This window comes from Kogia breviceps, chromosome 13 (assembly GCF_026419965.1).
Source record: "Kogia breviceps isolate mKogBre1 chromosome 13, mKogBre1 haplotype 1, whole genome shotgun sequence".
Taxonomy (NCBI): domain Eukaryota; kingdom Metazoa; phylum Chordata; class Mammalia; order Artiodactyla; family Physeteridae; genus Kogia; species Kogia breviceps.
Window position 1 is genome coordinate 10,934,730 of NC_081322.1, and position 27,309 is coordinate 10,962,038.

Below are 27,309 nucleotides of genomic sequence, written 5' to 3' on the forward strand. Positions count from 1 at the left end.
GCGTTCTCCCGGGGAAGCTGTCCCTGGATCCCGGGACCCCGGCAGTGGCGGACTGCACGGGCTCCCGGGAGGGCCGGTGTGGAGAGTGACCTGTGCTCACACACAGGCCTCTTGGTGGTGGCAGCAGCAACCTTAGCGTCCCACACCCGTCTCTACTGTCCGTGCCGACAGCCGCGGCTCGCGCCCGTTTCTGGAGTTCCTCTACGCGGTGCTCTTAATCCCCTCACCTCACACCCGAGGAAGCAAAGAGGCAAGAAAACGTCTCTTGTCTCTTCGGCAGCTCCACGCCCACTTCTGGGGCTCCTTTAAGCGGCGCACTTAATCCCCTCTCCTCGCGCCCAGGCAGCAAAGAGGGAGGAAAAGGTCTCTTGCCTCTTTGGCAGCTCCAGACTTCTCCCGAACTCCATCCCGGCCATCCGTGGCGCACTAGCCCCCTTCAAGCTGTCTTCACCCTGCCAACTCCAGACCTTTCCCTGGGATCCGACTGAAGCCCGAGCCTCAGCTCCCGGCCCCACCGGCCCCGGCAGGTGAGCAGACAAGCCTCTCAGGCTGGTGAGTGCCGGTCGGCACCGATCCTCTGCGGGAATCTCTCCGCTTTGCCCTCCGCACCCCTGTGGCTGAGCTATCCTCCGCGGCTCCGGAGCTTCCCCCTCCGGCGCCCGCAGTCTCCGCCCGCAAAGGGGCCTCTAGTGTGTGGGAGTCTTTCCTCCTTCACAGCTCCCTCCCACTGGCGTAGGTCCCGTCCCTATTCTTTTGTCCCTGTTTATTCTTTTTTCTTTTGCCCTACCCAGATATGTGGGGAGTTTCTTGCCTTTTTGGAGGTCTGAGGTCTTCTGCCAGCGTTCGGTGGGTGTTCTATAGGAGAAGTTCCACGTGTAGATGTATTTCTGATGTCTCTGTGAGGAGGAAGGAGATCTCCACGTCTTACTCTTCCACCATCTTTAAGCCGTCCCCTCTGCTCGTTTTAAAAATCAGATTGTTTTTTGCTTTCAATTCTTTATATATTTTGGATATTAACCCTTTATAGGATATATGATTTGCCTTTTCATTTTGCTGATGGTTTCTTTTGCTGTGAAGAAGCTTCTTAGTTTGATGTAGTCCCACTTGGTTATTTTTTTATTTGTTGCCTTTGCTTTTGGTGTCAGATCTAAAATATCATTGCCAAGACTGATGTCAAGGCGCTTACCACCTATGTTTATGATCACTAGGAGTTTTATGGTTTCAGGTCTTATGTTAGAATCTTTAATCAATTTTGAGTTAATTTTTGTGTATGATGTAAGAGAATGGTCCCGTTTCATTCTTTTGCCTGTGGCTGTCCATTTTGCCAGCACAATTTATTGAAGAGACTGTCCTCTTCTCATTGTATATTCTTGGCTCCTTTGTTGTAAATTAATTGACCATATATGTGTGGATTTATTTCGGTGCTCTCTGATCTTTTTCATTGATCTGTGTGTCTGTTTTTATGCCAATACCATACTGTTTTGATTACTATAGCTTTGTAATATAGTTTGCAATCAGGGAGTGTAATGCCTCCTGCTTTGTTCTTCTTTCTCAAGATTGTTTTGGCTATTTAGGGTCATGTGGTTTTATACAAATTTTAGGATTGTTGCTCTGTTTCTGAGAAAAATGCCTTTGTAATTTTGATAGGGATTGTATTGACTCTATAGATTGCTTTTGGTAGAATGGAAATTTTAACAACATTAATTCTTCTAATTCATAAGCATGAAATATCTTTCCATTTGTATTGTTTTCAATTTCTTTCATCAATGTCTTAATAGTTTTAAGGGTGTATTTTACCTTCTTGGTTAAATTTCTTTTTTTTTAAATTGATGTATAGTCAACTTACAATGCATGTTAGTTTCGGTTGTACAGCAAAATGATTATTATACATACATATATATCTTTTTTTTTAGATTCTTTTCCTTTATAGGCTATTACAAAATATTGAGTATAGTTCCCTGTGCTATACAGTAGGTCCTTGTTGGTTGTCTGTTTTATATATAGTAGTGTGTACATGTTAATCCCAAACTCCTAATTTATCCCTCCCTCTGCCCCACTTTCTTTGTTAAGTTTCTTCCTCAGTATTTTATTCTCTTTGATGCAATTGTAAATGGAATTGTTTTCTTAATTTCTACTTCTGATAGTCTGTCATTAGTATATAGAAATGCAACAGATTTCTGTGTATTGACTTTGTATCCTGCAATTTACTGAATTTGTTTATTAGTTCGAACAATTTTTTGGTGGCGTCTTTAGGGTTTTCTATATGTAATACCACGTCATCAGCAAATAGTGACAGTTTTACTTCTTCCTTTACAATTTGCATGCCTTTTATTTCTTTTTCTTGCCTGATTGCTCTGGCTAGGACTTCCAATGCTATATTGAATAAAAGTGGCAGCCTTGTCTTGTTCCTGATCTTAGAGGAAAACTTTCAACTTCTCACCATTGAGTATGATATTAGCTGTGGGCTTGTCATATATAGCCTTTATTATGTTGAGGTACATTCTGTCTATATATACTTTGTTGAGAGTTTTTATCATAAATGGATGTTGAATTTTGTTAAAAAGCCTTTTTGGCATCTACTGTGATGATCATATGATTTTTATCTTTCATTTTGTTAATGTGGTGGATCACACTGATTGATTTTCAGATATTGAATCATCCTTGCATCCTCAGAATAAATCCCACTAGATCATGGTGTATAATTCATTTAATTTATTGTTGAATTCAATTTGCTAATATTTTGTTGAGGATTTTTGCACCTATGTTCATCAGGGATATTGGCCTACAATTTTCATTTCTTATGGTATCCTTGTCTGGTTATAGTATCAGGGTAATATTGGCCTCATAAAATAAGTTTGGAAGTGGTCCTTCTTCTGTTATTTTTGGAATAGCTTGAGAAGGATTGGTATTAATTCTTTGGAAATGTTTTCTAGAAGTCACCACTGAAACTCTCTGGTCCTGGACTTTTGTTTGTTGGGAGGTGTTTGATTACTGATTCAATCTTCTACTAGAAATTGGTCTGTTCATGTTTTCTATTTCTTCATGATTCAGTTGTAGTAGATTGTATGTTTTTAGGACTTTATCCATTTCTTCTAGGTTGTCCAATTTGTTGGTGTATATCTATTCACAGTAGTCTCTTATGATCCTTTGTACTTCTGTGTTATCAGTTGTAGTATCTCCTTTCATTTCTGATTTTGAGTCCTTTCTCATTTTTTACTTGGTGAGTCTAGCTATAAAGGTTTGTCAATTATGTTTATCTTTTCAAAAAACCAGGTCTTGGTTTCTTTTTTTTTTTAAGTCTCTGTTTCATTGATTTTTGCTTTGATCTTTGTTATTTGCTTCCATCTACTAATTTTTGGCTTTATTTGTACTTTTCCTATTCTCTTGAGGTATAAAGTTAGATTGTTTGAGATCTTTTTAAATTTCTTGATGTAGGTATTTATATGTATGAACTTGCCTCTTAGAACTTCTTTTGCTATATCTCATAAATTTTGGTATGTTGTATTTTCATTTGTCTCGAGGTATTTTTTGATTCCTCGGCAGTTGTTCATTTTTAACCTTCATGCCCTATGTAACTGTAGCAGCTCCTTCCATGCTTATCTACATCAAAGGATTATAATGGGACTGGGGGTTTGTAAAAAGAAAGGCAGTGCCCTCATTGGTATTGGCAGAGTAGGGATCTTTGAAGAGCCTGTTCTATTTAAAAGCAACGAGAATACTGCAAGAATTGTCAAAATCAACTTCTTCAGGACTATGGAAACTAATCCAAGGTGTACATCAATCTGGAGAGTGTTTATTCCAGAAAAATGGCTATTACCTTTGTAAAACAGTGAGTATTGCATTGTTTCAACTTTCCCTATTCCCACCCATTCTTCCCAGTGCCATGGTAACCTTGACAATGAAGAGCCCCACAGTCATGGTGACAATCAACAGCTACGGACCCTAGCATTCACTGGGAGGAAAGAGCAAGGTTGGAACTCATTCAGAGATCTGCTCTAAGAAAATTGCCATTATTTGACATAACAGTCCTCTAGAAAATTCCTTTCACAAAGCTTGTCTTTTTCTGACCTCACTCAGAGCTCACCCAAGGCAAACAGCATTTTCTCTGGGGACATTTTTTCAAAATCAAAAATCAAACACAAAAATCCCAAAACAACAAAACCAAAAAACCAAAATAAACAAAAACAAATAAAAACAAAATATTGATTGTTTACCATCACAGCTCCATGAGGCAATGACTATAGTTGTGGCAAACATTAAGCTGAGCAAAACATTTAAAGAAAAAGTTGGGATATTTTATTCCATAAGAGGCTTTGAAAAGCTCTGACATATTATTGGAATTCTAGAAGGCCATGTGTATGCTTAGGTCTGTGTGCATGTCCAGAGTTGTGCATGTGCTTAAGAAAAATGTTTCAAGGCCCTGAGTTCTCCTCTCCGGCTGATCAAGACTCTGTGCAAGCAGGAAGTGGTGAAGGTTAAGGCAGAGTTGTAGACTGCTTGGCTGAGTGTTGAACACAGGCCCAACATGCACACGGAGCCCCTTGGCAAAGACTGAGAGCCTCTTTGGTTCCAGGAATTTAAGGAAACATATGTCCAATATTTAACTGACCTGTAAGCTGACTGAGCAGAGATTTCAGTGGCCACACACAGCAAAGAACACAGACTTTACAGAGTTAGTTCAAGAAAGTCACAAACAGTAACAATAACAACAAGCAACAACAACATAGAGCAACACCTGTAGTAGAGGGGTGAGAATATCTGATGTCCAGAGTTGCCACATTCTATTATGTAAAATGTTCAATTTTCAACAAGAAGTTACAAGACATGAAAAAGAAACAAGCATGGCCAATACACAAGTAATAGAAACTGTCCCTGAGAAAGTCCAGACATTGGACTTACTAGACAAAGACTTTAAAGCAGCTGTTTTAAATATATCTAATCAACCAAAGGAAACCATGTCTAAATAACTAAAGGAAAATATGAGAGTGTTGTCTCATCAAATAGGGGATATAAAGAAGTAAAAATTAAATTAATTAAATTTAAAAAATTAAAAAGAACCAAGTAGAAATGCCAGAGTTGAAAAGTTCAGTAACAGAGATGAAAAATTCCCTAGGAGGGTCAAAGAGATTTGAGCAGACCAAAGAATCAGTGTATTCTAAAGATAGGTCAACTGGGATGACTGATGCAGAGAAAAGAATGAAGAAAAATGAACAGAGCCTCAGAGACCTATGGGTCCAGGGTACAAATATATGCATACTACGAGTCCGAGAGAAAGAGAAGGAAAGGACTAGAACATCTGAAGAAAAAGTGGTCTTCCCAAATTTGTATGAAAAGCATTAATGTACACATCCAAGAAGCTTAATGGACTCTAAGTAAGATAAACTCAAAGAGTACATCATACATCATAATCAAACTATTGAAAGACAATGCTGAAGAGAATCCTGATAGCAGCAAAAGTGAAGTGACCTATTGTGTAAAGGATCTTCAATAAAGATTAACAGCTGATTTCTCACGGGAACCATGGAAGCCAGAAGGCAGTGGTTAGACATATTCAAAATACTGGAGGAAAAACTGTCAAACAAGAATTCTATATCTAGCAAAATTATCCCTCAAAATTGAAGGAGAAATTAAGATATTCCCAACATACAAATGCCATGAAAATTAATTGCTAGTGAAGATGACCTACAAGAAATACTAAAGGGAGTCTTTTAGGCCAAAATGAAAGGACATTAGACAGTAACTCTAATCCACATGAACAAATAAAAGAACCAGTAAACGTTACTCTATCTATAAATTCAAAAGACAGTATAATTTTTACCTGTAACTCTTTTTTCTTTCTCTGATTTAAAAGGAAACTGCATAAAATGATCATTAGAAACCTGGGTTGAGAGACACACAATGTTTATGGATGTAATTTGTATGACAACAGCACAAAGGAGGAGGGGAAAGAATGGAGTTATGTAGGAGCAAAATTTTTGTATACTAATGAAATTAAGTTTGTACTAATCTGAACTAGATTGTTAGAGGTTAAAATACTAATTGGAATCCCCAGGGCAACTTCTAAGTAAATAATTCCAAAAACTATTGTAAAAGAATGATAGATAGCAAAATTGTACACTAGGAAATACCTATTTAATGCAGCAGAAGACAGTAATGGAGAAATAGAGGAATGAAAATATATTAGAGACATAGAAAACAAATCGTAAACTGGAAGATGTAAATCTTAATTTATCAGTAATTACATTACATGTGAATGGATTAACCAATCCAATCAAAAAGCAGATGGACAGATGTGTAGAAAAATATGATCCAGCTATATCCTATATACAAGGCAAAAATTTTAGATTAAAAGACACAAGTAGGTTGAAAGCAAAGGAATGGAAGACATATCTAAACAGAACCCCCTCCCCCCAAAAAAAGAGTTGGAGTGGCTATATGAATACCAGAAAAAATAGGCTTTAAGACAAAAGTTGTTACCAAACACTAAAAAGGTTGTTTTATAATGATAAAAGTGTCAATAGGGACTTCCCTATTGACAGTTCAGTGATTAAGAATCTGCCTGCCAATGCAGGGGACACAGGTTTGATCCCTGGTCCAGGAAGATCCCACATCCCGCAAAGCAACTAAGCCTGTGCACCACAACTACTGAGCCTGTGCTCTAGAGCCTGAGAGCCACAACTACTGAGCCCACATGTCACAACTACTAAAGCCCCCATACGTAGAGCCCTTGCTCCGCAATGAGAAGCCTGTGCACTGCAACGAAGAGTAGCCCTCACTCGCCGCAACTAGACAAAGCCCACATGCAGCAATGAAGATCTAACACAGCCTAAAAAAAAAAGAGTCAATCTATCAAGAAGATAGAACAATTATAAATGTGTACACATTTTAAAATGGAGACCCAAAATACATAAAGGTAAACAACAACTGAAGGGAGAACTAGACATTCAAATATAATAGTTGTAAACATCAACATTCCACTTTCAGTAATAGAACAATAAGATGGAAGGTCAACTGGAATAGAAGCCTTGAAAAGCACTATAAACTTACTAGACCTAAGACGTCTATAGAACACTTCACCCAACAACAGCAGATTACACATTCTTTTCAAATGCACAATTGAACATTCTCTAGGAGAGACCATAAAATAAGTACTATGTTAAGCCATAAAACAAGTCTTAATAAATTTAAAATAATTGAAAGTGTTCAAAGTATGTTCTTGGGCCGCACTGGAGTGAAATTAGAAATCAATACCAGAAAGGAGTCTGTGGAATTCACAAGTATGTGGAAATTAAACAGCATATTCCCAAATAACAAGAAATCACAAGGGAAATTGGAAAATACTTTGAGGTGAATGAAAATGTAAACAAACATACTAAAACCTATGGAGTGCTTACAGGAAATTTTATAGCTCCAAATGCCTCTATTAAAAAGAAGAAAGATCTCAAACAAATTACCTAATCATTTACCATAAGAAACTAGAGACAGAAGAGCAAACTAAACCCCAAATAAGCAGCAGGAAGGAAATAAAATTAGAGAAAAAATAACTGATATAGAGAATAGAAGAACAGTTGAGCATATCAACGAAACCAAAAGTTTGTTCCTTAAATGCATCAACAAAATTGAGAAATCTTTAGTTAGACTGACCAAGAAATGGAAGAGAAGCCTCATATTAATACAAGATTCAGGGATGAAAACAGGAACAGACTTTTTTTTTTATTATAAGAGAAAACCATGAAAAATAGTATGCAAACAAATTAGATAACCTTGATGACATGGACAAATTCATCAAAAGGCTATTAAAAATGACTCAAAAGGAAATAGAAAATCTGAATAAGCCTATAAGAAATAAACTGAATTAGTAATCAAAACTTCTCACAGAGAAAAGCCCAGTTCTAGATGGCTTCACTGGTAAATTCTACCAAACATTTAAAGAGGATTTAAGAAAAATCCTTTACAAACACTTCCAAAAAGATAGAAGGGCAGGAACACATTTGAAGTCATTCTATGAGGCCAGTGTTACCCTGATTCAAAAACCACGCAGCACAAAGGAAAAACCTATCAACTAATATCCCTTATGAATATGGATGCAAAATTCCTAAACAAAGTACTAGTAAAGTTAATCCAGCAACATATAAAAAAGGATTGTACACCATGACCAGATGGAATTTATCCCTGGAGTGCATGGTTAGTTCATATACAAAAGTCAATAAATTTAACATGTCAGTAGAATAAAGCACAAAAGCCACATAAATCAAGAGATGCAAAAAAATCACCTGACAAAATTCAACATTCTTTCATTATCAAAACACTAGAAGATCAATACTGGGAAATGGAAAGGAACTTTCTCAACTTGATAAACAGCATCTACGAAAAACCCACAGCTAACATCATACTTAAGAGTTGAAAAGTGAAAGTTTTTCCCCTCAAATGAAGAATAGGACAAGGATGACCCCTCTTGACACTTGTATTCTCCATTGTACTATAAATTACAGGGAAATTAGGTGAAAAAAATTAATACAAGGCATCTAAGTTAGAAAGGAAGATCTTTTACACAGTAAAATGGTCTCTTACATAGTAAATCCTCAGAAATACACACACGTGCATGCATACACACACATGCACACACACAACCAATAGTGCTATAAATGAATTTATCAAGTTTGCAGGATGCGAGATCAGTATATGTACATCAGTTTTATTTCTGTACACCAGCAATGAACAATCTGAAAATGAAATTTAAAAACAATTTCATTCACAACAGTGTCATAAATAATAAAATAGTAATAAATTTAATAGAGAAAGTATTAGACTTGTACACTGGAAACTGTAAAACATTACTGAGAGAAATTAATGAAGAACCAAATAAGTGGAGAGACATGTTACGTTCATGGATTAGAAGACTTAATGTTATGGGGAAGATTTATTAATATTACCAAAATGGCAATGTTCCCCAAATTTATCTACAGGTTCAATGCAATTCCTATCAAAATTTTGGCTGCTGTATTTGCAGCCAAATTTACATGGTGATCTTAAAATTCATATGGGAAAGCAAGGGATTCAATGGCCAAAATGATCTTGAAAAAGAACAAAGTTGGAAGACTTACACTTCCTGATTTGAAAATTTACTATAAAGCTGAAGTAATAGACAGTGTGGCACTGCATAAAGATAAGCATATGAAGCAGTGGAATAGAATTGATTGTCCAGAAAGAAACCCTTCATTTATGGTCAAGGGTTTTTGCCATGGGTGCCAAGACCATTCAGTAGAGAAAGAATAGTCTTTACCAAAAATGGTGCCCAGAGTTATACCAAAAGCCACTAAATTCATATCCTTTAAAAATGGCATTTTTCAACAGATGAATTATATCTCAGTAAAGGAGGGTAGGGAAGATTCTCACACACACATATGCCCACATGACACTCCAAAAGACAGTGTATGCTTTGCTGGGAAGAGAGATGACAGGAGCATTGACCACAGAAACAATTAGAGAAAAGAGGAGAGAAGGTGTTGGACACATATCTTTCTCCAACAAGTTCCCCGAGACTATTGTGTGTTATACATTTTAATTGGGAACTTGGAATCTTTTCTTCTTGTTTAAAGTGGAGAGAGAGAGAGACTTTTGAAAGTACTTGATACTTCCTGGCAACAGCAGAAGTGTGTCAAGAGCCCACTGTTCTAGTACAACTAGTCAGAGTGACTGTTCAAGTAAAAAAGCCATTAGTATCTTGCTTGTGACCAGACAATAAAGGAATTGTTGCCCAAAACTATCTTTTGGGAAATGGAAGTAGTTTCGATCTGTAAGAACCTTGCTGAAATTAGATTATGTGTAGTTAGAAAAGAGAGCATGTGCTAGAGAGACAAGTATATGCAGGGGAGACTAAGTTGATACACAGTAGAAGGAACTGATAAGCACTAGTGATTCTGTTAACATGGCTGAATGGGGAAGAAGAGGTTTACTAGACTTTGCTTTTTCCTTTCCAATTTGTCTGCCTTTTCTTTCTTTCTTTTCTTTTTATGCCTTATTGCAAAGGCTAGGATTGCTGAATAAAGGTTGAGAGCAGACATCCTGCTTCATTCAATCTTCAGTGGTTTAATTAACACCCAATATTTCACCATTAAGTATACTGTTGGCAGTAGGTTTTTTGTAGATGTACTTTATCAAGTTGAGGAAGTTCACTTCTATTCTTAGTTTGCTGAGAGGCTTTTCATTTTTTAAATTTTTAATTAATTAATTAATTTATTTATTTATTTATTTTTGGCTGTGTTGGGTCTTCGTTGCTGCCCACGGGCTTTCTCTAGTTGTGGGGAGCGGGGGCTACTCTTCGTTGTGCTGCGCAGGCTTCTCATTACGATGGCTTCTCTTGTGGAGCACAGGCTCTAGGCGCCTGGGCTTCAGTAGTTGTGGCACACGGGCTCAGTAGCTGTGGCTCGCGGGCTCTAGATTGCAGGCTCGGTAGTTGTGGCACACGGGCTTAGTTGCTCTGTGGCATGTGGGATCTTCCTGGACCAGGGATCAAACCCGTGTCCCCTGCATTGGCAGGCGGATTCTTTACCACTGCACCACCAGAGAAGACCTGACAGGCTTTCCTAAAATCATGTTTAGATGTTAGATTTTGTCAAGTGCATTTTCTTCACCTATTGAGATAATCAGGTGTGGGGTTTTTTTCTTTCTTTTTAAAAAGCCTCTTAATTTGGTGAATTACATTGATTGTGAAAGGTTAAGCCAACACTGCAGTCACGAAATAAGCCTCACTTGGTCATGATTTGTTGTCTTTTTAATTTCTGGATTCAATTTGTTAGAACTTTAAGAATTTTTCTGTTTGTGTTCATGCGGGTTGCTGGTCTGTAGTTTTCTTGTAATGTTTCTGTTTGATTTTGGCTTCAGGGCACTACTGGCCTCAGAGAACTTGAAAAGTATTCCCACCTTTTCTGTACTCTGGAAAAGTTGTATGATTTCTTACTTAAACATTTGTTAGAAATCACCAATGAAGCTCTCTAGGCCTGGAAGGTCTTTTTTTACCTTTGTTTTTTGTTTGTTTTGGTGGGAATATTTTAACTATAAACTTAATTTCTTTCATTGATCCAGGGCTATTCAGATTATCTAATTTTCATGAGTGAGCTTGATGGCCTGTATCTTTTAAGGAATTTGTCCATTTTTCTCTAAGTTATGAAATTTACTTCCATCAGGTTGTTCATAATATGCTTTTATTATCATTTTGATGTTTGTAGAATCTGTATTGATACTCCTCTTTCATTCCTGGTAATTTGTGTCTTCTCTTTTCCTGATAAGTAAAAGTAGATATCAATCAATTTTATTCACCACCCCCCCCCCCACAAAGGACACAGTTCTGATTTCACTGATTTTCTCTATTGTTTTCTACTTCTATTTCAGTAATTTCAGATCGTATTTATCAGGACCTTTTCTCTATTCACTTTTGGCTTGTATTTACTCTTCTTTTTCTAGTGTACAAATGTGAGTGATTAGTTCATTGAGCTGAGACCTTTCTTCTTACCTAATAAAAGTGTTTAGTGCCTGATGTCAGCATCACGGCAGCATGAGATGCTCCCTTTGTCTCTCCCTTCAATCTACAAGCTTTCCTCTGCCCAATGTGCCAGGATGCCAGCGATCTCCACACATCTATACATCTAAACGTGGGTGGCCTGGAGCAGACAGCCAAGGCAGAGCCTGTGATCCTGACCCTGGGAGTGTGGCAGGTGAGCCTGCAGCCCCAAAGAACCCGGTAGCAGCAGGGGAGGCTGTGCATACGAATCCAGATTCCTGGTGAAGCAGCGCCCTTGGCCACAGGAAACCAGGCAGCAGTGGCAGCGGAACCTGCGACCCCATCCCCCCACCATGGAGGCACCTGCGACTCTGCCCCCAGCCCCCGCAGCAGAAGCAGCAGCAGCCCAACAATCCCTTATGTGGCAGAGGCCACAGCCCCAGCTCCCCCACCACCTGCTGTCTCCCCTCATGGCTGTAGAGCCCCTGACCTCAGCAACTCTGGACGAAGTGCAGGCACCCACCATCCCAGGGCCCCAAGCTGTGATGCCAGTGACAGCAGTGATACTGGCAACAGCAAGGCACCAGCAACCCCAGAGACACAAGCAGCAAGAACAAGGGCACCAGGTGACACCTCTGGCAGGGGCAGTGGAGGGGGTAAAGTGCTGACTCTCAAATATAGCCAGAGGCAGCCTAAGTAAGAGAAACCAAAAACTTGTGCTGTAGCGCCGCCTACTGAAAAACAAAAGAAAAGCCTCTAATTTCTATCCTGTTGAATTGTTAGAATCAAGTTTTTTAGGGCTTTACCTAAATAAGAAAGGTGTTTGCTACTTTAAATGCACCAGCAAAGGAACAACTCATCAAGCACCGTAAAAAAAACTATGGTAACTCAGCATCACAAAAAGGAAACGACAAATCTCTGGAAACCAAATTTAAAGTCACGGAATACTGCCATCTAACTGATAGAGAATTCAAAACAGCTGTCATGAGCTGTCATGTCAGTGAGTGGCAAGAAAACTCAGAAAGGCAGTTTACTGAGCTCAGGAATAAAATGAACGACAGAAGGAATAATTTACCAAAGAGATTGAAACTCTAAAAAAGAACAAAACAAAAATTCTGGAGCTGAAGAACCCAATAAAGGAGATGAAGAGAACACATTAGAAGGCACTGGAAACAGAGCAGATCGGATGGAAGAGAGAATTTACAAGCTCGCAGACAGAAAAATAGAAATGATGTAGGTAGAAGAGGACAGACAACTAAATCTAAAAAGAAGAAATTCTACCAAAATTTTGAAGAATAGTTAATACCTATGCTTCTCAAATTCTTCCCAAAAAACTTGAAGAGGGAGGAATGTTTCATAACTTAATAATAATGAAGCCAACATTACCCTGATACCAAACCAGACAAACACACAAAAAAGAAAATTACAGGCCTGTATCTCTGATGAACATAGATGCAAAAATCCTCAACAAAATATTAGCAAACTGAATACAATACATTAAAAGGATCATACATCATGATCAAGTGGGATTTATTCCAAGGATGCAAGGATGGTTCAACATCTGCAAATCAATCAACATGATACACCACATTAACAAAATGAAAAATAAAAATCATATAATCACCTCAATAGATGCAGAAAAAGCATTTGACAAAATTCAACACCCATTCATGGAAAAAACTCAAAATGGGTATAGAAGGAACATATATCAACATAAAGGCTATACATGGCAAACCCACAGCTAACGTCATATTCAACTGTGAAAAACTGAAAGCTATCACTCTAAGATCAAGACAAGACAAGGATGCCCACTCTCACCACTCTTATTAACATAGTATTGGAAGTCCTGGCCAGAGCAGTCAAGAGAAATATATAAAAGGCATGCAAACTGGAAAGGAAGAAGTAAAACGGTCACTATTTACAGATGACATGATATTATACATATAAAACCCTACAGTCTCCACCAAAAAACAGTCATAAATGAATACAGTAAAGCTGCAGGGTACAAAATTAGTGTACAGAAATCTGTTGTGTTTCCATACACTAACAACGAATTATCAGGAAGAGAAATTAAGAAATGCCATTTATAATTTTAACAAAAAGAATAAAATACCTAGGAATAAATTTAACCAAGGAGGTGAAAGACCTGTATACTGAAAACTATAAGACATTGATGAAAGAAATTGAAGAAGATGCAAAGAAGTGGAGTTAATCCATGCTCATGGATTGGAAAAATTAACATTGTTAAAATGTCCATATCACCTAGTGCAATCTACATATTCAATGCAATCCCTATCAAAATTCCAATGACATTTTTCACAGAAATAGAACTAAAAATCCTGAAATTTATATGGATATACAAAAGACCCCAAATAGCCAAAAAAAAAAAAGTGATTAAAAAAAATGAAGCTGGAGGTATTACACTCCCTGATTTCAAATTATACTACAAAGCTATAGTAATCCAAACAACATAGTATTGGCAGAAAAACAGACACACAGATAAATGGCACACAACTGAGACCCCAGAAATAACCCCACATGTATATGGACAGTTAATATATGACAGAGGAGCAAAGAACATGCAATGGAGAAGGGATAGTCTCTTCAATAAATGGTGTTGGGAAAACTAGACAGTCACAGGCAAAAGAATGACCATTATCTTACATCATACACAAAATTAACCAACCCCAAATGGATTAAAGACTTGAATGTAAGATCTGAAACTACAAAACTTTTAGGTGGAACCATAGGCAGTATATTTTTTCATCAACCTCAGCAATATCTTACTGGATGTGTGTCCTCAGGCAAGGGAAACAAAAGCACAAATAAACAATTGGGACTACATCAAACGAGAAAGTTTCTGCACAGTGAAGGAAACTATCAACAAAACCAAAAGACTACCCACCAAATGGGAGATGCTATTTGTAAATCATACATCTGATAAGGCACTAATATCCAAAATATATAAAGAACACATACAACTCAAGAACAAAAAACCAAACATCCTGAATACTTTTCCAAAGTAGACATACAGATGGCCAACAGGCACATGAAAAGATGTTCAATATCACTAATTATTAGGGAAATGCAAATCAAATCCACAATGAGATATCACCTCACGTCCACTAGAATGGCTACCATCAAAAGGGCAAGGAAAACAAGTGATGGAGAGGATGTGGAGAAAGGGCAACCCTCGTAGACTGTTGGTGGGAATGTAAATTGGTGCAGCCACTTTGGAAAATGGTATGGAGATTCCTTAAAAAATTTAAGAAGAGTTAATTTTCTAGCTATTCTACTTCTGAATATTTATCCAAGGAATATGAAAACCCTAATTTGAAAAGGTACATGCACCCTTATGTTCATTGCAGCATTATTTACAATAGGCAAGATATAGGACTAGCCTAAGTGCCCCTCAGTGGAGAAATGGATAAAGATGGTGTGGTATGTATATACAGTGGACTCAGACATAAGAAAAACAGAAACAAACAAACAAAGATGAAATCCTGCCATTTGTGAAAACATGGGATGGACCTTGAGGGCCATTATGCTAAGTGAAATGAGTCAGAGAAAGACAAATATGGTATGACTTCACTCCTGTGGACTCTAAAAACAAACAAATGAACCAAACCAAACCAACCAAACACACAGATAGATAGAAAAGAGTAGTGGTTACCAGAGGGGAAAGTAGGTAGAGGGAAGGCCAGATGGGTAAAGAGGGTCAGCTTTTGGTGATGAGCATACTGTAGTGTATACAGAAGTTGAAATATAATGTTGTACACATGAAACTTACATAATTTTTTTAGTGATTGTTATATATTTATATAGTCTTCTTTACATTCTCTTCCATTATAGCTTATTACAAGATACCAAGTATAGTTCCCTGTGCTGTATAGCAGTTCCTTGTTTATCTATTTTATATCTACTGTGTGTGTGTATTTTAATCCCAAACTCCTAATTTATCCCTCCCCTCCCCTTCCCCTTTGGTAACCGTTTGTTTTCTATGTCTGTGAGTCTATTTCTGTTTTGTAAGTTAAGTTCACTTGTATCATTTTTTAGATTCCACATATAAGTGGTATCATATGGTTGTCTTTGTCTGACTTACTTCACTCAATATGATCATCTCCAAGTCCATCCATGTTGCTGCAAATGGCATTATTTCATTCTTTTTTACGGCTGGGTAGTGTTTACCTAGCAGAAGTCACTTTTTTTGTGTTAATTTGAACCTTTGACTTCCTGTTGGGGCCCGGGGCTGTTGAAGCCACATCCGAGGAAGGCTTCATTCAGACTTGTTAGCCAAGTGGGGTCAAACGCAGGTGGCCTGGAACCTTCCTGAGCCTCTTGCCATCAACACTGTTCTCCAGCCGTAAGCGGTGGCTGATCCCTCTCCCCTCGTGATAGTATTTACAATGGTATTGGCATTTATCTATCTCGGGGTCCTCTGAACAGAGCTTTGCAATTAGTGAAGTCTTTCTGTTCACTAATTTCACATCAGACGTGAGGGGAGGGGGTGTCACGCCACCCTTACAGGTGAGGAAACGGGGGAGTTTCAGAATTGAGAGAGGCTGAGTGACTTGGCCGGTTCTCAGATGCAAGGACCCACGAGAAAACGGAGGTGCCGACTCCGAATTCTGCCGGGACGCGCTGCCCCGCCAGGACTGGTAGAGATCCCGGGCCAGGCCTCGGGTCAACGCTCTGCAGCACCTGCGGTTACCCACCTGCGTCTGTAGGCAGCTTCGTGGTGCGTTCTCCCCCCGGGGGCAGCAGGGACGGGAGCGTGGGTCTGCAGTCCCGCATCGGGCGAAGTTAAGGGGATGCTGGCTCTGCTCTGCTCACAGCTCCCCGCGACTGACTGGAATCATTTGATACTACCTTTGCTAACTATGCGTTTGCACAAAGCAGCATGAATCAGCTCAGTTAAATGTAGGGAAGGGCAAAAAGTTGCTAAGAAGGAGACTGATCCTCCTGACTCTGGAAGGGTGCCTGGCTTTATAGCGTCAGCTGCGTCGTGAAGAGCAGAGGGCGGGGTGCAGACTTTCACAACAATTAGGACGGCTGTGACAGCTGCTTCCAGAGACGGCTTGTGGAGCGCTTGATGGCTAAGCCTGTAACACAGTTTGTTAAACTACAGACTAAAGAGTAATGATTTTTCGTAACACTAAACCATTTAAGGAAATTGACACTCATTTGTTTCCTTGAAAAATGAACTACAAAAACCAAATTTGCCAAATGGCCCGATATCATCTCCTGCACTGATTTCCAGCCCCCCCACGCCCCGCTTTTCAGATTGAATCGAATTGGAAATTTATACCAAATGACTATATTCATTTCCCAGCTAACTGACCGGACTTGTATTCCTTCGTCTTCTAACCTCAGGGTCCATCAGAGCAGCGCTGGCTTTGGTAGGAACACACGGAGATGTCAGAGGACAGGCAGGAAAGCAGGGCGGCCTCCTCCCCGGGGACAGGCAGGGCGAGTCTGTGTGCGTTTCCGGCGTATCGGGTTCTAGTTGCTCCCAGAGGCCAAACGTGCGGGGGCTGTGACGGCCTCTGCGACGTGCACCCTTTGTCATCAACAGGCTACGTAGGGTCCAGAAGCCGCCCCTCCACACACAGCCTCGATCAGGGCGGCGGACGTGCTCTGTTGCAAAGGCGGGCTGTCCTTCTGAGACTGTGATGATGCAGGCAACACTCCTGTTCAACTCTGTGAACCAAGACTTGGCCCACGGTAGATACTGAAAAAAACGGGTTTTGATGTGACCAAGATTATATAGAAAAAAAGAGAAGTACACCAGTATTTTACTTTAAAGACTTTTTTTTTTTTTTTTTAACTTTCACAAAGGATTCGCTGTAAGCCTTCAAGTCATCTTGTCCAACCCCAAAGCTGTATTTAAGCGTCGTGGGTCCCAGCCCGGGATGCAGGAATCTGACTTCCTAAAGCAGATCACGACTGTCGAAGAGCTGGAACCGAAAGCAAGTAACTGCACCAAGGTATTCATTTCACTCGTGCTGCTTGACCTTGCTGTGTGTCCCTGGAGAGCGTGGCTACCCATCAGGTCTCCTCCCCGCAGGTCCTCGTGTGGCACACTCGGACCGAGAAGGTGAACCTAGCCAACGAGCCCAAGTACCACCTGGACACGGTGACGATCGAGGTGTGACGGAGCCGCAGCTGGTGCTCTGGCGGGCGCGCGGGTAGGGCTGCGGGCCCCCGGGGGCCGTTTCCTCTGCTCTCCTCCCGACGGGCACCTGCTTACGGGGCGGTGGTGTCCGGAAGCCGAGCGCGGGCAGAGACCTCCGCTCTTGCCTCCATTTGTTCTGCATGCTCCCTTACAACGAACCCGAAGGGTCTCCGTACAGCACAGCTAATGGCGCGTAGGCTAGTACCATTCTGAGAATCTTGTTACATACTTTCCCATTTGGCCTTATACTTAATTGGTAGCACTGAACAGGTTTTCAAAACAAACAGATGACAAGTATTCTGTCAACAACACATTCCCAATTTGTGACTCTGCAACGTGAAGTAACGTTTGTAAGACTGGTGGCAGTATACATCACAGGAAATAAAACCCACAAAAAAAGGTCTATGGATTCATCTGTTTAATACAGGGATATGACATCTGTCAGTACTAGGCACCATAAAATGTAAACACAATTACTGTCATAAACCTGGATACGCCTTCAAGGGTTGAAGTGGCTTGTTTAGTTACCCTGTTTGCATCTAGTGCAGAGAAAGGTCTCCTGTTTGTTAGCACTATGTGTACATAGGAAGAGATCCCAATTACAAGGGAGGCAGGTAAAATCTGACTTCTTCAAACATTCGTTAAACAACTAATTTTGTAGTATCATCCAGGTTTATCTTCCTTTTTCTAACCACGTTCCCGGTTAAGCACATCATAGCAACGGCACAGTGACGTGAATGATGACATAAAAGAATCTGGATACACTAGAAAACAGTGCTCAGTGATACAATGACACTCTATTTATATGATTAAACATTTGAGCATACAGTACCTTCCTACAGGATTACTGGCTAATCTGGGGGTGGGGTTCATACTGTTAGAGGTATTACTAACAAACATGATAGCTACTTCCCTTATATGCAAACAAACATAAGAGCTATAATTTCATCGAGAGGGAAACTGATTATGCACGTTGACTGAGCAGCTTCCCAGATACTGTGTCTATGAAATCCTGGGAAATGTGGGCAAAAGCTGCCCTCGACATGAAATGGTTTCTCAACCTGCTTTTCACCACAGCAAATTTAATCCATCAGTACAGACCAACACGGTCAATCAGATAATTCTTAATATGAACAAATGGGGAAAAAAAGAAAACAATAGTATGTACACGAATGAACAGGGGAACCCGGCTGCATCTCCGCAGGAATGTCGGGGGCGGGGCGGGGGGGAGCGCGGTGCGCCGTGCTGCAGGGTCACTTCCACAGCTGCGTGCTGAGCGTCTGACCTGACGAGGCCCCCGACCACCCCGCGGCCCCCGCGGTGGTGCTGGGGGGCTGGCTGAAGCCCGCCGCGGAGCTTGCGCCCCCCAGGCTCAGGCCAGCCATCTGCTGGTTCACCTGTGAACACACAAAAAGGCACCCTTCACTTTTCAGGCCTGGTTTCTTCAGCCACTGCTACACATTTTTAATGGCCAGCCTATTTTAGTAGAAGCAGGCCTTTACTCGAAGTTGATTTACTCGGAGAGACACGGACGCCTAATAGCAACTCCTAGCATTTTTCATCCATGTGAAAAGCTGTCCGAGCCCTGGGGTAAAAGCAGACGACCACACGATGCATTCTCCGCAGAAAGCAAATAGCTACCGTGTTCCCTTCTTGGTTGCTATTTCCTTCCGCTTTTCAGCCCTGTCTATAAAGTGGTCTCAAATCATTTTATATTTATTCATTTTCTGGGCTCAATTTCTTGTCCCCCAAAGATTAACCACAACTGGAAAAAGTACCAAAGCAATCTCTGAATTCCTATCTGGATGTGCCATGAGTCTGCTATTCAAACTTTCAACTATACTAGCATATACTTTCAACTATATACTTTTCTAGGATATACTTTCAACTATACTTTAACTACTCAGGACTAAGGAAATGTCTGAAAGTAAACTACTCCAAAATTATGAATTGTATATGATTGGCAATTGTTCTGCCTTTACTCAAGTCTTAAGTAGCTCTGTATACTTTCTAAATATTAAAAAGTCATAAAACATATTTTTCTTTTGCTATAGCCAACCATATAAACGCCTATTATATGACAAAAGGTGTAAGATTACATGTACTTTTCTTCCAGACTGGAGTCGTGTGTACATAAGCCTCCTAACCCTCCCCTGTGGTGCTCTCACTTCTAAGACTGATGGTAAGTGAAGGAAAGGCAAGGAGATTTACCACTAAGTACAGTGGATTCAAAACCTACACTCAGGGTTGGATTGTATTAATAAAGTTCAACCGTTTGCAGTTCTTAGTTCCTCAAAAACCGTAATACCACATCACTGATGAGGCATAGTGTCTGGAGGGGCAGGTCACTTCTTCCTAGGTACTAAAGGATGTTTAGTACCTGTCATGGCCAGTAGACCCCACCAAGAGAGAGCTGGAGAAGAGCAGCCCCTTCGGCGTGCCCGGAGTAAGGTGGGCCATGTCCTTACTGGTTCAGCAGGCACCCTAGCCTGAGCTGGGTCTGCTTCAGCATTACCGGCTGCACGAAAGCTATTACTGACATTTGACACTTAACAATTTTTGAGATTCCCAGAGTGCACAGACCAATGTCATATAGATATTCCTTTAAATGGTAATAGTAAAAAATAACTTGGAACATTCATGCGATATACAGTGATTTTGCTAATGTCGGTTAGCAACTGCTATATACTGTTCCCTGAATGCTGACAAGAACAGATGTCAAGGGCATCAAAATACCAGAGGAACATCAAATAAGGAAGTGTACCAGGAAGAAGAGTGGGACCACGAACCTACGTCTGAGGCCTCTGTCTGTGAAGCCAGAGGAAAGTCAGAATGGATTTGAAAGAAGTAATACTAAAATGTCATCTCCTGGCTCTAAACTAACTGAGGCAGAAATAGGATTTTGTAATATGAGGGGATGTAGGACACAAATATGGACTGGTTCATATCTTATGGGAATTCTTGAACTAGTGTATATTCTTTTTAAACATAAACGTTGACTATAAGTAAGAAGAAAATACAACTTTACAAATGTATTTGAACAAAAAGATTTTTTATAAATCCACACACAGCCTAGATCTCTCAAAAGCAGTACTTTGAGAACATGAGGCTGGATTGTTTTCTAATTTGTGAAAGTTACCAAGAGCCCCCAGAATTATTAGTGAAAATAGGTTGGTCTAAGTGGTCCGTACAAACAACCCCACCAGGGGGCTGGGTTTAAAGCTCGGTGCTAATTTCAAAAGATGCCCAAGATAATTTCTAGCTGTTACAAACAAATGAGGGACATTCACCATTACAGCTGTGTTATAACCAGAAATGAAAAAATGCTTAACATTCTCTACAGAATATTCTAAATATAGGAACAATGACAGCTCATTTGTCTATTTGATTAGACAGTTTTTACCTTTTATAACATTATCCCTACTCAATTCTTTCTGTTTTATTTATTAAAAACAAATAAAACCATATAGAAAACAAGATCTCGTTTCTCTGATTTTGGAGAAGTTGGAGAGAAAGGACCCTACCTGGGAGAGGTTCCATGGGGGCTGCTGAGCTGGCGGCAGGCCAAACTTACTCTGGGCTCCACCCACGTGTCCCACCATCCCTCCTGGGGGGCCGACCACACTCTGCGGAAGTGGCATCACCCCAGTCTGTGCGTTTCCCATGAAGCCGTTGGGCAGGCGCACGCCCACCATCACGCCCGCGCTCGGCCCCATCACGCTTCCCGCAAGGCCAGGAGCTGCAGGCCCGGGCCCGCCCATGGACGGGAAGCCTTGAAATGCAGCCGGTGCTTGTGAGGGAAACGGTATATTTGTGGGTCCCATAAACACACCTGCAACAGAAGGACCAAGCAGAGAAAACAAATGAAGAGAACAGGGTCACCGCATACCGCTGCAACTCACCTCTGTCAGCACAGAAACAGGAGCGCCATCTTTCTGAACTACCCACGGCAAAGACTTTAATTCTGGTCTGGCTGCCCCTAGTGCTCAAACCAGCTCACACCTACACCCTCGGAGCTGGTTACTTCCAGGAAGCAGACAAATCAGTTAGAGCCTGAGCAAACTTAACTAGGATAAATAAATCCTGTGCAATAGCTACATAAAAATATCCATTGTGAGGACCAAATTATATAGCATGAGACTGTGTTTCTGCTGATTTGCACCACTGGTCTCTCATTACCAAGTAAACAAGTCAGAGTGGACTGTCTCTGGTTTTAATGGAAGCAGCTGAGATGTCATATAATTTCAGCTCTTATGTGAAATGCAGCCCATTATTTTAGAGGAAATGACAGATTAGAACTGTGCAAACAAAAATCTTTACCGTGCTAGTATTTCTTTTTGATTATATTTTAAAAAAAGAAACCTCAAAGCTTTTTTTGATTTCATGTGATATTTCAGACTTATTGTTTACTTGCAGAAAGAATACCATACTGTACAGAGCTATAAACTTCAGGCAAATCAAATTTAAGTAATTCTTCAAAGATAATCCCTGTCCTATAAGGCTTGTGAAACATTAAGTGACATGAGACCAGCCTGTTAATCCTAAATGAATAAAGTTTTGTGCATTCGAATCCTAATGCTGCTTTCATTTCAGTTTTGTAGTTGTGTAAACGGCAACAAAAGCACTCATTACACAGGAAAAACGAGGAAGAAATATAATTGACATTACATAAGCACAAAGAGTACACTTCTAGGGCCGTCACTGCAATTCACTGACAGCAGATTTCAAGTGCATTACCAGGAGCGCTCTGCTGCTGGACGGTCCCTGTGCCATACAGAGATAAGATGGAGTCTTTGGAGAGCTGTTTCTTGGCCACCTCTTCTGCCTTAGTAGCTTGCTCAGTGAATAGATCCAGATCCCCAGATGTCACTGCAGACAGAGCGGCAACTGCTGGTACAGAGGACGTCCCCTGAGACAGATACCAAAACAGGCTGTCGAATTCTGCATGATAAAACACAGCTCATCCATTCCTTGAAATCCAAATGAAGTTATGAAATTAGAAACTAAACAACTGTAGAAGGTAACATGGTGACACTAAAGGGAATCACTGAGAAGCCCATGCAAAACCTACATGCAGGATAGAGGAACATTTCCTGTTTTGAATCCGTTGATGTAAAAGGAGTAGACAGAACCTCTCTGACGCTGAGCCCTGCCCATCACGCCCTGACCGCGGTGGCTTCAACAACGGGCGCGTGGCGCTGCCTGAGGACCGGCACTCCCGGGAGGCGCTCGCGCGTCTCCTGCAGCCATCACTGCCGCCAAGGGCTGCTACCCCTTGGAATGAAGAACATCTCACGACTACAGCCGACTGCAAGAGGGGCCCGCAGTGGCTGACGGGGGGGAAAGGTTTTGTTTCTCAAAAGCACCGTCGCGATATTTTTATGAACCTAATCTAATCCGTTTAAACCATAACATTAGAATGCTTCCAGTCTACCCAGATATGAGGTCCAGCAAAACTGCGACCACCTGCACTCTCCCCTAACACCTTGCATTCCGCTTGTAGACAGGGGTAAGAACATGAATACAGACAAGCATGTGGATATTGCAATACAAAACAAAGAATTTCACTTCATCTCCTATACCTTGCACACAGACAGTATTACACAGTCACAACTGACACCTCACCTTAATGATCTCTGCAGTCACCAAATATTCAATCACATTTGCATATAGGGAATTGACTTAGATATGAAGAGTTTCAAAGAGGTCTATGAAGACTAGTAAACACTGGATAAGGGCTTCCCTGGTGGCGCAGTGGTTGCGAGTCCACCTGCCGATGCGGGGGACATGGGTTCGTGCCCCGGTCCGGGAGGATCCCACATGCCGCGGAGCAGCTGGGCCCGTGAGCCATGGCCGCTGAGCCTGCGCGTCCGGAGCCTGTGCTCCGCAACGGGAGAGGCCACAGCAGTGACAGGCCAGCGTACCGCAAAAAACCAAAACAAAACTGGATAAGAGTCTTCTCAAACTATAGAATGAGGTGAGCAGCAAGTAGAAGTTAAATCATAGTGTACATGATTTGGCTTGAATTTTTAAAAAATCAAACATTTAATGCCTTGGCTAAAAAACCTTTCAATAAATTAGCATCCAAGCATTATGCTCACAAGCTAACTTAAGCAGAACAATATTTTGAATCTATTATGACATTAAGCAAGAATTTTAAGACAGGAAAAAAAGCCACATAATTTTGCAAAAGATCTGAAATGTGTAAGAAACCGGACATGATGGAATTCAAATAACAACAGTGGGCTTGAATCAAATATATCTGACGTACCAGTGAAGCAACAGAAGGCAGAGGCCGAGAGCGTGGGCCCTGCGGCCAGCCTGCAGGCTCGCCCCGGTGCCCTTGGACCTGTCACTCCGCCTTCCCACGCCCTCCTCTGGGCCTGGGAGGAGCTCCCTTACAGCCGTGCCTGACGACCTCAGGAGCGCTCGGCAGATGGCAGTGTTGCCGTTAATGTTGCTAGATGACAAAGCAACCACGCCTCACGAAATGATCCTCCATCACGTTTAGTTTCCGTTCAATCTAAGAACCTGCTCAAAACCCTGGGGTCTGTTCCCCGAGGACACAGACGTGTGAGAAAACCCGAAGTGCTTGGGAAAGCTACTATTATTCCAGCTCAGGCTAGAGCAGCCCCGTGCTCCAGACGCGAGTTTCTTCTGATGAACGCCTGCCTCCACAGGGACACAGTTATCTAAGCACAGCCACGCCAGGCAGCCTGGCTAGCAGGTGCTCGAACGGCCAGTTACGGGGTGGGTGATGGGGGCGCCCCACGTGCTGGCAGGACCACTCCAAGGTAAAAGGAGAACCGCTGCTGCCGGTACGTGTGCACTTTCCGGGGGCCGCAGGATCCCCAGCCAAAGGCTCTCTGGCCATCTGGGATCCGGGGCCAAACCGAGGACAGGCCACAGCACCTGTGTGAGTCTAGATGCTGTGGGGATGTGGATATTATGCACAGAACAGGAAAGGGAGAGCTTCTACGTGTCACCTTGAGGGACACTGGAACGACGCCCCTCAAACCCCAGTCCGTGCGTCCTCTCGGGGCAGCTGAGCGTTCCCAGCCCCTCAGGGAAGACTGCACAGCCAGACAGGAAAGCAGACGGTCACATCAATCCAGCTCATATTCACGTGAGGGGAAATCTTCAACCAGAATTTGCACCACACTCAGAAAATCAGGACTGAAAGAAGCAGGGTTCCGAGTAATTCCTAGTGGGGTCCAATTCAATTTCACAACATAAAAAGCCACCAAATTAGTAAACTATGTACAGTGTGTATGTGTAAAACGTGTGCTTTAACCCACCTTCTCTCTCCTTCCTCCAATTTTCAAAGACATTATTTTGACAACATGTCTGGATTAGAGTCTTTACATGTAGTTTGGAGGAAAGATAATTCTGTCCACCAAATTATTTTAGAGGGCTCCATAAAACTGACACAATTTTGGTCCAAAAACACTCCAGAAAAAGAATGAGGTGTGATTCTGAAGGGCCGCCCTGTTTCCTCTCGGTCAGACGCCCCGCGCGAAGGCCAGGGCAGCCCTGGGGCGGGAGCAGGAGCTGCAAATGCACAGAGGGGGGCTGAGGTCCACACTGTCCCGCTCGCTGCTCTGACTGCACAGAGCTCACCGGGCCTCGGCTCGCCGGCCGTGGGGTCTAACGCGCGAGCAGCTGCAGAGCGGTTCCCGTCCTGCAGTGGAGTCTAAGGAAGGCGGGCCGGCCGAACGGCCCCGCTAAAACGCTAGACCAAAAGAAGCTGCTTTTCATGCTCGGACTGTCAAGTGTCCCAAATACTTCTTTCCACACCCAAAATGTTAGCATTAGACTTTTTCTTTTACTACCACACGCATACCCACACCTGCACACATTCACAAGGTAATTAACGTTAACTGAAACAATACTAGCAACACTTAGTTCCTCTTTTTACGTGTTGGGGGAAGAAGAGGCAAAGCCATAAAATAAAGCTATCTTTTCTGAAAATAAACAGTAATGCTGCAGATACTTTTGATAAAGCTCCACTTAAACTAATGATTCCTCAGAAATCTATTTGCTCAATTCCAGTGTTAATTATACAATGACTATCATAATGACAATAAATATATATAATAAAAATATATGTAATTCGTCTTCTTAGTAAGACATTGGTTCTTTCTTAGAACTTTCCATCCAAACAATTCCCATCTGGCTCAGGTTTTCTAGAGAAAGAGAAATATTTTACCTCAAAAATTATACTTCACTACAACAAACTAGTTGCTTATTTATAAATTTAAAACAGAATCTTAAGTTGTATGCTTAAGAGTAACCTATGTCCCTGAAAGTTATATATTAATATCTCACCTTAAAGACAAATACTGCACGGTATCACTTATATGTGAAATCTTAAAAAAAAAAAAAAAAAAAAAAGGCAAACCCATAGAAACAGAGCAGAATGGTGTTTGCCAAGGGCTGGGAGGCAGGTACACATTTTCAGTTATAAGATGTAAGATCTGAGGATCTAATGCAGAACATGGTAGCTATAGTTGATTATACTGTATTGTATAAATGAAATTCAATGAGAGTAGATTTTAAGCATTATCACCCACACAAAAAGGTAAATTTGTGAGATGATAGATGTGTTAATTAACTTGGTGGTAGGAATCTTTTCACAATGAATACATATATCAACACATTACGTTAATATATTTTAAACATATAATTTTATTTTTCAATTATACCTCAATAAAGCTGAAAAAATATTTGAAATATTTAACAAAAAGATGTGACTGACAAGGGATTAATCTCCAAAATATACGAACAGCTCATGCAGCTCAATAACAAAAAAACAAACAACCCAATCCAAAAATGGGCAGATCTAAATGGACATTTCTCCAAAGACATACAGATGGCTAAAAAGCACATGAAAAGATGCTCAACATCGCTAATTATTAGAGAAATGAAAATCAAAACTACAATGAGGTATCACCTCACACCGGTCAGAATGGCCATCATCATAAAACTCTACAAACAATAAATGCTGGAGAGGGTGTAGAGAAAAGGGAACCCTCTTGCACTGTTGGTGGGAATGTAAATTGGTGCAGGCACGATGGAGAACAGTATGGAGGTTCCTCAAAAAACTAAAAATAGAACTACCATATGACCCAGCAATCCCACTACTGAGCATATACCCTGAGAAAACCATAATTCAAAAAGACACATGCACCCCAATGTTCATAGCAGCACTGTTTACAATAGCCAGGACATGGAAGCAACCTAAACATTCATCAACGGAGGAATGAATAAAGAAGATGTGGTACATATATACAATGGAATATTACTCAGCCATAAAAAGAATCAAACAACGCCATTTGCAGCAACATGGATGGACCTAGGGATTACATACTGAGTGAAGTAAGTCAGAGAAAGACAAATATGATATGATATCACTTGTATGTGGAATCTAAAATATGACACAGGGACTTCCCTGGTGGTCCAGTGGTTAAGAGTCCTCGCTTCCACTGCAGGGGGGGTGCGGGTTCGATCCCTGTAAGGTCCCACACATGCTGCGTGGTGTGGCAATCAATCAATCAATCAATCAATAAAATACGACACAAATGAACTTACTTACAAAACAGAAATAGATTCACAGACATAGAAAACAAAGTTA

General features: G+C 41.1%; 2 protein-coding genes across 10 annotated transcripts in view; one reads left to right on the top strand and one right to left on the bottom strand.

The window, feature by feature from the left end:
- The window catches only part of B3GAT2 (beta-1,3-glucuronyltransferase 2), a 185,501-nt gene extending 167,425 nt beyond the window's left edge, over window positions 1–18,076 (top strand). The window contains exons 3-4 of one of the 2 annotated variants that reach the window (XM_059083838.2): window positions 17,339–17,487; window positions 17,568–18,076. In XM_059083838.2, the coding sequence (XP_058939821.1) occupies window positions 17,339–17,487; window positions 17,568–17,654 (236 nt within the window). In that variant the 3' untranslated portion in view covers window positions 17,655–18,076. Of the gene's footprint in view, window positions 1–17,338 lie in introns of both variants that reach the window. The other variant, XM_059083836.2, reaches the window with a different exon arrangement.
- Window positions 17,294–27,309, bottom strand: part of SMAP1 (small ArfGAP 1) — a 220,853-nt gene continuing 210,837 nt past the window's right edge. For 7 of the 8 annotated variants that reach the window (XM_067011371.1, XM_067011370.1, XM_067011368.1 and 4 more), the window contains 3 exons: window positions 22,413–22,584; window positions 21,200–21,507; window positions 17,294–19,072 (listed from right to left, as the gene is read on the bottom strand). In XM_067011371.1, the coding sequence (XP_066867472.1) occupies window positions 18,929–19,072; window positions 21,200–21,507; window positions 22,413–22,584 (624 nt within the window). In that variant the 3' untranslated portion in view covers window positions 17,294–18,928. Of the gene's footprint in view, window positions 19,073–20,043; window positions 20,117–21,197; window positions 21,508–22,412; window positions 22,585–27,309 lie in introns of those variants that run through there. The other variant, XM_059083835.2, reaches the window with a different exon arrangement.